The sequence below is a fragment of the Mytilus trossulus genome, chromosome 7 (genome assembly GCF_036588685.1).
Source record: "Mytilus trossulus isolate FHL-02 chromosome 7, PNRI_Mtr1.1.1.hap1, whole genome shotgun sequence".
Taxonomy (NCBI): Eukaryota; Metazoa; Mollusca; class Bivalvia; order Mytilida; family Mytilidae; genus Mytilus; species Mytilus trossulus.
In genome coordinates, this window is record NC_086379.1 from 85151577 (window position 1) to 85165491 (window position 13915).

A 13915-nucleotide genomic window follows, 5' to 3' on the forward strand; every position below is an offset into this window, starting at 1 on the left:
CGCTAAAATGACAACATTACGTGACATTAATACAGTAAAAATAAACGAAAAAACACTCAGGACAGAGGAATACATAAATAAAAAGTACATGAGTACATAACAACATTAAAACAGTTAAAAACGGACTCCTTCCATTTATTTACGACTATTCACCTAAACCCCACAACAAAATATAAACTGTGCGTCACACGAATGTTCCAACGCCACAAAAAGTGACCTCACAATGCGAAAAATAGAATATAAACTTGGAATTAAGTTTGTATTGTGTTATTTTATATATTTTCTAACCACTTCAAGAGTTTATTCAATTTTTGAATGATTATCAACTTCAGTAACAAACTGAACTTTGCTGAATTTATTTTAAAATATTTCGATATCAATATTTTGAATGGATTAAACCCTTTATACATCACTTAGTAGTAAAATATTTTCAGTGTTTGATATATAAGACCAACTGTAAATACAGTAGGTTGTTTTTGTAGGCGAACAAATGAAAATAAGTATAATGGAGCACACATTGATTACTAAGCTTGATAAAAGAATTTCAAATCCTAGGAATTACATCTATAATGTGACAGAGTTCAGTACAAAGTTGCATTAAACTTAAAATAAAGTGTGTTTATCTTATCTTACTTTAAATATGAATACATTTCATAAATTCTTAAGTTCATAGCATTGTGGTCCAGTAAATTTGACATATGACCTTGAAACATATCATTAGCTCGTAGTGGATGGGAGACGTTTATCAAAATACCAAATTTTAATATAAGTCCATAGAAACTGACAATAGCTCGTAGTGCATAGGAGACGTTTAACAAAATACCGAATTACAATATAAGTCCATAGAAACTGACAATATCAAAAACAACTGTAAATTCATAGCTTGGTAAAGACATTTTACGAAGATATTGTTGGGTTCTATGCCTAGCCAAACCTCACAATGGTATGATATTTATTTTCTCATAATTCCGTAGTATTGACAGATACGCTAGGTTAATATGACAATATTTGAGATCCATCAGGCAAAACTTTGTAACCACTGGGTCGATATGCCACTGCTGGTGGACGTTTCGTCCCCGAGGGTATCACCAGGACAGTAGTCAACATTTCGGTGAATATCAATCATGTGGTCTTTTTTTTTATATAAATTTCCTGTTTACAAAACTTTGAATTTTTCGAAAAACTAAGGATTTTCTTATTCCAGGCATAGATTACTTTAGCCGTATTTGGCACAACTTTTTGGAATTTTTGATCCTCAATGCTCTTCAACTTTTTACTTGTTTGGCTTTATAAATATTTCGATTTGAGCGTCACTGATGAGTCTTATGTAGACGAAACGCGCGTCTGGCGTAATAAATTAAAATCCTGGTACTTTTGATAACTATTGGAACAACCGATAACGCTAGCAGTGCACATTCCCATTCACCGTGCAATGTGTAGCCTTTGTGAAGTTGAGCCCTTAATGCGCCAACGTTGTTACTTTCAAAAAGCGATAACGAATCCTCGCTCGATACTTAAAGGTAAAATTATTACATCGTTTAAGTTACAAGTTTTGCTTCAGGCACTCTTATAGACGGTAAAGTTTTATGTAGTGATTTTTTTTCAATCTTTTTTTATTTATCGAGAATTTTCTAAATTTATCTTGGTTTTTTTTTTCAATTTCTGCATATTCGATTTATGATATTTTTAATTTTTGATAATTTAATTGTTAATATTTAAAATCTTAAGGGGATTTTCTTTTGAATATTTGAACTTTTGAATTTGAGTTTTTTTTAATTGAATTGATAATTTCAATTTTTGATAATTTGTTAATTTTTGTTAATTTTTTAATTTCAATATTTTGTTAATTTAAATGTTTCTGAATTTTTTAATATTTGAAGTTGTTGAATTTATAAAAATTTAAATTGAATATTTAAATTTTTGAATTTGAATTTATTCAATTGAATATTTCAAATTGCCCAGGTGAAAATACTTTAAAGGGTAAAGGGGAGGGAAGGGGAAGTGGGGCGAGGTGTGCCAAAAAAAAAAGTCCAGCCACAACGCCACAAGAATTTAAGGGGATATAAATGATCACTCTCAACAACTTTTGCGTTATGCTTATTCACCGAGTCACATCACTTTCGTATTACCAAAAGAAGATTTTTATATTTAGAAATGTTTATTTGCCAAGGCAGAAAGACCTTTGGATTTTTATGAGAGCATCTGTTCAATTTTGATCGATGTACATTTATTGATAGAAGTCTGTTCTGGTAATTAATCCTGAAGACAGACAACGTCCAAACCTATGATTGCGTTGGATAAAAAACAGCAACTTTTATACGTGTTTATGTAAAACAAAATTTCGTTTGTAGAGGGGTCTAAAAAAAACCACAAACAACATTTTCCAAAAGACCAAAAAGTGAAAAAGTATATTTTAACAAAGCGCAATTGACTAATAGGTCGATATACTGATGTTCTTAACCTCTGCTGATTGCCATTGACGATTGCCAAATAAATTGATCACGAGATGTAACAGAGTGGATCTTTATATTATTTCAGTTATAGTTACCAAATAGAAAACAATAAACTTGCGACAAAGATGGTAAACCACAAAGGTAACATGAGGTACCAAATTTGTACACCATATCCATATTTCTACAATTAATGTCTCTTCGGTAATGATAGGGATCGAACAGTATTTGGAAGGCCATATAATTTACCTAAATTTAGAATAGATAATTTGACATATATTCAAGGAAAACCAATTTAGCAATCTGTGATATCTAATGGAATTTATATGAATTAATAGTTATCATTTCAAAATATACAATGGAAAGCCAACACAAAGAATCAATATATGTCTAAAACATATTATCTTGTCGGTAGTGAAGGGTCACTATCATGTAGAATCAGTATACAATCCATTAAGACAACACAGGTTCCACAAAATCAGGATTCAACATAACTTTCGTTTTAGCCGGATGTCACCATTCAATCTATTGATTGTTTAATGAATCAAAATAAGATAGGTCAAGATATCAATATCGCCCAGTGAATACGGTATTCCCGAGCTTTCTTTTCCTATTACAATGTCATTAACAGAGGGTAGATGCTGGCAAGGCAGCTATTGAATCATGGCTTCCAAGTACATAAGTGAAAGTCATCTATTTGAATGTTTTAGGGGCTCTTCACGTTTTGATTAACCATTATGGAATTTCTATGTTACAGATAGCCACGAATATAATTCCTTTGTTTTAGCAATACCCCATATCTGACCGTACCTTATTTCCTCGATTTTGACATCACCTTAATATGATACTTGCATTGGATTTTTACTTGCATGAGCAACTCGACAATCGCGATTGTCACGTGTGGCAGATATGCGTTATAAAAACGGCTTAAATGATTTAAACAAAATTCAACAAATAGCATGCTCATTGCAGGCAATTGTCACACAAAGTAAATATATGATCATTGTGTTGAATATAACCCAAACACACAATACCTTGCAAAGAAAATAACTTTTTGTAAAATTTGATTTATTCTTCAACACACAGCTGGGAAAATTTGCTTTTGTTTAAGTATGTACTCCCTCTGTATGTCAGATAGTATTTTCATGATCTACTGGTCATGGTGGCAGAGGACTAATTGTTCAGTTTTCTAAAAAAAATATAGATTCATGTTATATGAAGCCTTTTTTTTTTATTGATTGTTGTTTTTTTGGCATTCTGTAGAAAAAAATTCATGCATATTAAAGACGAGAAGAAATTGATTATACATTAAAGAGTTAAGTTATGCAATGGATTGACCTGTTTAATCGAACGTATAAATGTTTTAATCAGAAAATATATTTACAAAGCTGAACAGTTGATGAGCCGCGTTTCACCTAATGTAGTGCTAAGACCAGAACACCAAATGCTGTATTTGTATATGTTATAGGCAATTTCTAAATTTAGGCATTTTGTAAAATGACGAATTTTCAGGCAATTTATAAAATGCCTAAACTTGACAAGCATTATACAAAATGGCTAAAAATACCTAGCCATTTTTTAAAATGACTGAAATTTTGGAGGAAAATTCAGACAACAAAATGCCTGTTCAGTTTCAGTCAATTTGTAAAAGAAAGATATCATTGACAAATGTGGACAAAACACAGTATCGTGCAAAGAAAATAACTAATGGATCAGTAAAATTAATTTAATCGCCAAAACCCAGCTGGAAAGGTTTGAATGTTATATGATATGTTCTTTTCAGTGAAACAACATAAAGTACGTACTCACTTTGTAATTCAGATACTAGAAGTGAATTTATGATTATTTTGTCAAAATAGCCAAATATGTGATACATTTTAAAGACGTAAATTTTTTTATGGGTTATTTCGGTAGGGGATTGACCCGGATAAAGGACAGAAATTTCGACTGCTGCTTGCAATTGAAATGAAGGTATTTTGGATAGGGACAGATAATTCCAACTGCAGAACACCCCCAAATAAAATTAAAAATTGCAGAGTTCTTAACGTGCGGAAAGTGTTGCATTTAACTTAAATATGAAAATATATTTATTGTTCTCTTTCAGACATAATGAGAATTTAAGTTCGTACATCCTCATCGATACAAACCCCCTCTGCAATATGGGTTTCGCCATACACGGCTGTGTTTTGTTGTGATGCGAATATATGGTTGACAGTGTCATCGGACACAAGATAGCCTCTGGAAAGGGGGTGGCACACTTTAAATTTATTTGGTCCAGTATAAGAAGTGGAGAAAATTTTAAAATTAAATATAAAGGTCAATTGCAATTTTTGTCATATTGTTTTATTTGTAGATTGTAATTTTCTGAACGTTATTGCTGTTTACAGTTTATCTATTTAGGCTATATGATAAAAAGAAAGATAATAACCAAAACTGCATATGTCCTTAAAATTGCATTTAACAGACAAAGGTAAAGTCACAAAAATACTGAAATCCGAGGATAATTCAAAATGGAAAGTCCCTATTTAAATTGCAAAAACAAATGATAAAACACACCATATGAATGGACAACAACTGTCATATTCCTGACTTGGTACAGGGATTTTCCTTTATAGAAAATGGTGGATTGAACCTGGTATGACAGTGTTTTGACAGGATAAGCTGCCGAAGACGCATCACTGTCAGCGGCAGATCTGCTTCAGTCCGTGAAAAGCTATAAGCCAAAAGATACACGACAAACTAATCATGATATTATACCTGTACCATTTATAAACTTAGACAAATGTGTAACATATCCTGTTATCAGTTACAACAATAATTGCACTTTTTTGGTGCTAGTAGACATTTTCGATAATTCAGTAGAATTTAGTTTTAGTTTTAAAATTTCAAAAGTATGCAAGCTTTAAATTTAATGATCATAATTGATAAACAAGTTCGGCTTTTCAATACATTCAAATGTTCAGTTTTCAAAATATTTTGTTCTATAAGATATTTGGCAACAGATAAAATGCTTGAATCTAACATGCATTCATAAAAAAAGTATACATAATCAGGCTTTTTCAAAATGCTTATATTAATAAGTATAATTAAGAAAGTTAATATTCAAACTTTTTTTAAAATTAATTTAGATGAACTTAATGATTTTGTGAGAAGACACTCAAAAGACAACATAACATAGCATTGGTAGCAATATTCGAGGAAAGATACAAAGTGGAATATTGCAACAATATCATCCCTCGAGTAAACATTGGATAAACACTCTAGACCGAATACTATCGAATATGAAGTGGCATGAGAAATCCTTCCAAAGCAGCACTACACTAGGATCAGTCTGAGATCAGGGACAAGGTTATCATGGTTATATAACATCACTTACCAAGCCGATCAACGATTAGTGTACTATGAATAATTCATCTTCGAATCTTGACACGACATTTTCTTCTATTTTGATTTCTTTTATGATTTTACAACAGTTGATATTTGTTGTTGCCTTTATTGGTAATAGTCTGGTTATATGGATATTTCTTACAAGGCTGAAACTTAAATCGAGCACGAATAGATTTATAGTAAGTCTTGCATTGGCTGACGTGCTGACGGGAATAGTTACGGGTGTCCAGATATTCTACTTTGTGTACCCGGTAATGAACGACAATATGGTGACATGTTTCCTCCGATATTTATCGATTAACTACACGACACAGGTTTCTCAAATGACTGTAATGTTTACAACTTTTGACAGATACGTCGCCATCTGCCATCCACATCACTATGTTAGTGTAATGACGAGAAAAGTAGCCATTATTTTGTCCGTGTTACCATGGGTACTATCTTTAGCATCCGTAGGTTCACCATTGTTAGGTTGGCATATTTGGGAACGAGGATGTCGATGTGAATATTTGTTAATATTTGAAAGAGGATACTATCTGACGTCATCAGTTATAACGTACTCTTTCAGCATACTAACGTTTATAATGTACATTTTTATACTAAAAACAGCATGGCGATATTACTCTAGAGTTAAACCAGTTGGTGGTGACAGTAGCTGTAATCATGGTACAAATAAGTCCAAAACAATGGAACGTGATGTACGGAATGCCAAAGTAACGGGTGTTGTAACCCTAGCATTTTCAGTTTGTTGGTTGCCATTCATGACATTCCCTTTTCAGAAAGGAATTGGTATAGACCAAATATCAGACACAGGTCTAACGGTTATGAACTGGCTTGTTTTCTTAGGAATGTTAAACAGCATTGTTAATCCATTTATTTATGCTTGGAAGCGACGGGACTTTAGTAAAGAATGTAAAAGGACATTTGGATGCTTTAAAAATCAGGAGGATATGTCTCAAACATCGGTAGAGTTTTAACTAGGACTCTGTAGCATTTTTAATTTCACTTTCGCTTTGACTTTTTTTTTTAAATATTGAAAAACAGAAATAAATTGAGTAGACTTAAACAATGAAAATTAGTATGTCATATAAGACAAGACAATGATACATGTATATGAATAAACTTCTTTGCATTATTTGAGTATCCTGTTTTCAACTGTTTTAATGTCTCTTTTTATTTTGACATTAATTCAAAATGATCGTTTTGGAATTGTATTGAATACATACTAATCGTCACTTGCTAGTTTATATTGTAATTGTACGTTGGAGATCTCAGCCTATGTTTCTATTCCAGGCATAGATTACCTTAGCCGTATTTAGCACAACTTTTTTTGAATTTTGGATCCTCAATGCTCTTCAACTTTGTACTTGTTTGGCTTTATAACTATTTTGATATGAGCGTCACTGATGAGTCTTATGTAGACGAAACGCGCGTCTGACGTACTTAATTATAATACTGGTACTTTTGATAACTATTAACAACATTATTAAGGACGATTAATAAAGGCAACAGTAGTATACCCCTGTTTAGAAGTCATAAGTTGATTATGGTAGATTCACTGTATACCATCATCTTGGATTGTTCAATACCAGTACACAATCGGTCTAGTTCTTTGCTTAAAGCTGCAAATTTAGGGATAGATTCGAAATGTATGTGTAAGACTGTTGTGTTGTATAAAACAATATTGTATAATCCGAAATGTTTAAACCAAAACCAAAAATTTGTGATTTTTTTTCCATTCAAATTTGCAATCTAAGAGGGGATAACTATTATTGTGATGATTGGAGTGAAAGAGAAATTTGTATATTTTACTTGTAGCATAACAACAAGTTCGATGCCACCATTTTTTTTAATTTTCTGAAAGCATATCATAAAACCTATCTTTTCATATTTTTGTTGTAAAACTTAAGATTTCGTAGATTTCCCTTTTATGCTTAAAAAAATGTGTTTTTCATGACCAATCTATGCAAATTTGGGCAATTGTGTAGCTTGAAAAAAAAGTACGATGACCCATACTTTTTATTATATTTTGGAAAAGTATTGTAAATTCGTCATTTAGGCAAAGTAAGAAAAAAATCAATCTGAGGAAGTATACACCGAGGATCCACTTAAAGAGAAATCAAATAAGCGTTACAAACTAAAGCCGAGGGAAGCATATCAACACCACGAGGAAAAAAAGAGTAACTGAACTGCAACCAACACATTAAGAACAATAAAACAGAATAAAGTCTCGTTATTGTATAGAAAGGTATATACTATGAAAATTAGAGCGGCTGTGCCCCAAGCTCTTATTTTCATAGTATATACCTTTCTATACAATATCCAATTTAGCACATATTTACAACTTGAGTAATCCTGTAATTAGTCTATTGATATGTTTTGGCTGACTGGATGTAGCTCATTTACATAGTTTTGTAAATCTACTCACTATAATATCATTGTAAAAATGGGATTTCAAAAGGCGCTTGACATTAGAATGTAAAGAAGGTAGCTGCTGGTGTAAGTATGTTTATTGATATAAAGTGTTGTTTTACTATACATGTACTTATTTACATGGAAAGATGACAAAATGAATTGACCAAGAGCAGACAATTCTTAAATTGCAGTGAAAGCTTTACATTCTTGAAAACATTTTTTAATTTCACATAAAACCTAAAACTATCTTGAAAATGCGTTTGAATGAGTACAAACAGTTGGACCCCCTCCCACATCTTTGGATGAAACACCTTTTAAAAAAGGCTGGATCTGCCCCTGGTATGTACCCATAGGTAGTATAGTGAATAGTTTATATGCTTGAAATATTTGTCACTAGACATTAGGCAACCAATTATCGACAAATTTTTGACTAAATATATCAAATTGCTTTATTAATAATTTCCCTTCAAAAGATTCACGGTTGAGTCTTTTTGTGTACAAAGTAATTGCATGGAAGATAAAGGATTACAAATTTTAGATTGAGTTGTACTTTTATCAAGGTATAAAGCACCATAATTATTACTGTTTTTAATGAAAGAAACTTTTTTAATTGTCAAAACAAAATTTAGATCAAACGATTGATTAGTAGGATGTTAAAAATCTGTTTGAAAACTAATTACAAACTATTTAGTTAATTTGGAACACATCATTTATTTCAAAATAGCCAGTAGCAATTTTTGTTCTAATATCCTGATTACAATACAATGAAATCTTACCCTTGTGTTCATTCATGCGTAGTTACTTAGTAGTACTATAAAAAATTAGAAGGCATAATCAAGCAATTTGATTGGACGAGAAGTTGTAAGTATGTGCTAACTTGTTTTAACTACAACTAAACCTTCTTATTCTTAACCTTTTACTTGATGTATGGTGAACACAATTATTAGCATTTTACTTAATCTTTTGAATGATGTATGGTAAACACAATTATTAGCATTTTACTTAATCTTTTGAATGATGTATGGTAAACACAATTATTAGCATTTTACTTAATCTTTTGAATGATGTATGGTGAACACAATTATTAGCATTTTACTTTATCTTTTGAATGATGTATGGTGAACACAATTATTAGCATTTTACTTAATCTTTTGAATGATGTATGGTGAACACAATTATTAGCATTTTACTTAATCTTTTGAATGATGTATGGTGAATACAATTATTAGCATTAAATTTCAGGAGAAAAAAAACATGAAGTCAGTTACCTTTAGAAAACAATTTATGCAATGGAGCAATCAATGATAAAATAAAATATATCAAGAATACTATATATACTAATAGTAGCGGATATACTCGCTAAATACTGGACTTTTACCTATCATTTATATTTAGATGGGTCATAAATAACTCATCTGGTTCAACCCACCATTATTTTTCTTAAAATGTCCTATATCAAGTCAGGAAAATGATAGTTGTTATCTTATAGTTCGTTTCTGTGTGTGTTGCATTGTTGTTTGTTTTTTAGTCACTTAAGTGTTTTTGTTGTTTTCCTCTTATATATATATAGTTGATGTGTTTCCCTCAGTTTTAGTTTGTAACCCGGATTAGTGTTCTCTTAATCGATTAATGACTTTCGAATAGCAGTATACTACTGTTGCCTTTATTCATCATACATACTTGTATGTAACCCGCTGCATTGTTATGCATCTGGTCTAAGTCAGAAGCCTATTGTTCAATGGTTGTCGTTTGTTGGTGTGGTTCATAGAGGTTTCTCCTTCCTCAATTTATACATAGATTAGAACGTTGGCTTTTTCTGTTAAATTGTTTTACGTCAGTCATTTTGGAACCTTGATAGCTTGCTGTTCGGTGTAAGCCAGTTCACCTTGTTAAAGTCCTTACTTTGACCTATAAGTCTTTTTTGATACATTGTGAATTGGATCGAGAGCTCTCATATCACATCTTCTTATCTATAAGGGAATAAAATCTTCCTTCTTTAAAAAAACCCAAACAATTCTCCAGGGACGGTCGAATCAAGTTAATCCAACTAATCTTATTTTATATTCATGTAATTTATTGCTGGTGAAAAAAATTAAATAAATATAAAATACAGATCACCAAGGAAAATTGAAATCGGAAAGTCTAATATCAAATGGCAAAATCACAAAAATTCATATACATAAAACGAATTGATGACTTGTTTTTATTTTAAGGCTGCTTCGATTTCCTTTGGAAGTTTGTCACAGTGGGATAATACGTATACATTCACAGCTGATTCTGTCGTCTATAAGCAGTGTTATAATGTAACTTTGTAAAAAAAGGCAACAGGAGTACACCGCTGTTCAAAACTCATAAATCCATGGACAAAAAACAAAATCGGGGTAACAAACTAAAACCGAGGGAAACGCATTAAATATAAGAGGAGAACAACGACACAACACCGAAACGCAACACACACAGAAACGGACCAAGCATCAGACAAAATCCCACGAGAATAACACAAATAACTTCTAAACCAAATACATGACTTTGTAAACCAGACGCATGTTTCGTCTACAAATGCATAATAACAATTTGAAGGCAAAAAAAAAGAGCATTGTGAACCCAAATTCCAAAAGGTATTGTAAATTACAACTAAGGGTATCTATTTCTTGCGGAAAAAAATTCCTTAGTATTATCTCAGTATTATTGTTTATATAGGAAACACCATTCTAAAGATATATCATTGATGAATAAAGGCAATAGTGGTAAACCGCTGTTCGGAAGTCATAAATCGATTGAGAAAAAACAAATCCGGATTACAAACTAAAATGAGGGCAACACACAACCTATCAGAGGAAAACAACGAAATAACAGAAACACTGAAGTGCAACAAAAAAACAAACGACAATGCAACACACGCAGAAGCGAACTATAAAATAACAACTGCCATTTTTCTGACTTGGTACAGGACATTTTTAAGAAAATGGTGGACTGAATAGTTCTAATTGTTATTGATGCCTAGACCACAACGAAAATCACCCGATTAAATGTTTAGTAAATAAACTCATCATAGATACCAGGACTAAATTTAGTATATACGCCAGACGCGCGTTTCGTCTACAAAAGACTCCTCATTGACGCTCGAATTCCCAAAAGTTGACAATGCCAAATAAAGTACGAAGTTGAAGAGCATTGAGGACCAAAATTCCTAAAAGTTTTGCCAAATTCAAAAAAAAAAAATGTTTTGATATACTAAATATAGAAGAAAAACTCGGGTCATTGCAAAAACAAAAGTATGGCAGTGATCAGCGAATTGGAATCTTGAATGCAAACAACTCAAATCACAGAGGAAACATATGACACACTAATAGAATTGTCTCCTGAGTTGAGGTATATGAGAATCTAAATGCCTGATGAAAAACTCCAGTTGGAAGCTCTTTTGTCAAAATGCATCGTAACATGTTCAAAGGCTGAATTTGATATAAAATTTACTCAGTGAGTATTGAAATCCATTAGGCACCGCCAATCAACCAACGAATACGACAAATACCTTGAACTTTGTTGAAGTGCCAAAGTCTGGTGAAATTGAATCAAGACAACCATTCTACTCTTGGCGGATTACGGAGTATATATCTCTCAGTTAAAACGGTTTTGCATTTCCAGTTATGCTTTCCTTGATAGAGGGTTTCTGCTCACAAGGAAGCTATTAAAACAAGCGTTCTCAGTAGTGAAGTTAAAATCATTCATTGGTAAGTTATACGCGTATGGAATATCCGTTTCACAGGTGATAACAGATATCTTCCTAAAGTTTTCTGGAATGTGACCTACCAAATCAAAATTATAACCGAATTTGAACTAACATGAGCAACACGACTGCTGCCACGACATATGAAACAGGATTAGCTTATCCTTCCGGAGCACCTGATATCACCCAAGGTATTGGTGGGGTTCGTGTTGCTCTATCTTTGGTTTTCTATGTTGTGTCTTGTATACTCTTGTGTTTCCTTCTTTTATAACCATGGTGTGTCGTTGAGTTTTAATGTTTCTCTGGAATCCTTCGTCTATTATGTTAACACCAGACACAGCCATGTAAACCCTTCCACACTGAACAAGGTTCAAGTACTGACATTAGTCAAGAATGCACAAATCGGAAAGGGCGTCTACCGGTAGATGGCGCACCATTGTAATCACAAATTTTAGCTTAATCTGCCAAGGATGGATAGGAATGGGCTGGCTTGATTAGCAAGTATGACTTCAAACTAGTGGTTTGGAAATTGAAATGTATAAGCGCCTGTAGGCAGGTGAAGGCGAGACCAAATCATCTCAAAACTGCCTTCATGATCAAAGGACCTGTCCACTTCACACGTATGAAATTCTGGCTTTACATGCTTTGTCTACGTATGCCCGTGCTATTGTGTGGTCTTATTTGGCAAAAGTAGAATATCAAAAATACCAAACTCCGTGGAAAGTCCCCAAGCAAATGGCAAAATTAAAAGCTCAAACACATCGAATGAATTGATAACAGCTGTCATATTCCTGACTTGGTACAGGGATATTTTAATGTAGAAAATGGTGGAATAAAACTGGTTTTATAGTTTGCTAAACCTCTCACTTGTTTGGCAGTGGCATAAAATTATTTTGAAATTGATATGTGAACAAAACAAACGGACAAAGTAGGTAAAAATGTCAAAAATAGGGATACAGCAGTCAACATTGTATCATAAGCTTAATCACTATCAAATCAAGCATACATAAAAACATAAATAAACAAAAAGCATATAGACAAAGCACATTAGCAAAATTGAAAGATAAACATGTAAATCTTACCAAAACACAATAACGGGATGTACAAGTATCGAGCAACGCCAAAGTAAATTGTTTCTTCGACGTTTTTCTTGTCATAGGAAAACGTCAATAATCATATCGAAAGAAGGAAGTTAGAACCTTCTTAGGCAAAAATCTGAACAGACAAGGTATGTCAATCGGTGAGAGGTATGGTGAAATAATCAAATGTTGAGAAAAACAATCAAATAAATTAGAAAGCCAAATCCATTCATAGATGGAAGAGCAACACAAAAATGCCGAAAGACCACCATTGTCAGAACGTAGGTACTGTTTCTGTCCGAGGCTCTATGGTATTGTCAGAACGTAGGTACTGTTTCTGCTGGAGGCTCTATAGAAATAATGTGAAATTGATTACTCTCGTAGTGGTAAGAACCATATGTGTACTCTAAAGCAATACTTTTACATGTAAGTTATGTAAATATTCAAAGTTCATGAACCATGTCTGACGGTACATCACTTGACAATCTCCATGGCAATGATTGTGCCAATGCGGATACAACTGCATACCAAATATTATTGACTTATGCTAAGTCTTTCTCTGAAAACTATGTAAAAGTTTCAAAGTCAATGAACCATGTTTGGATTATATATTCTCCATAAAAACAGGACTTACAAATGCCAATAATTTGCATACCAAATATCATTGACTTCAAATTAGGGGTTCACCATAGCCTGATCTAATCACAAACTAAATACATGTAAACTAAGCTAAAGTATTAAAGTCAATAGACAATGACTGAGGGAGCAGGGCCAAATATTCCCCCATGGACATGAAATGTGCTAAACCTTATACAGCTGCATACCAATTAACCAGGGGAAGGGGCCAAATATTCTCA

At 32.6% G+C, this 13915-nt stretch overlaps 1 protein-coding gene across 1 annotated transcript; it reads left to right on the forward strand.

Annotated features, from left to right (window-relative positions):
* The first annotated feature begins 5584 nt into the window (after window positions 1-5584).
* LOC134726739 (nociceptin receptor-like) lies at window positions 5585-6814 on the forward strand. The gene has a single exon (XM_063591157.1). The coding sequence runs from the start codon at window positions 5852-5854 to the stop codon at window positions 6812-6814; it is 963 nt and encodes a 320-aa protein (XP_063447227.1). The 5' UTR covers window positions 5585-5851.
* Window positions 6815-13915: the final 7101 nt, after the last annotated feature.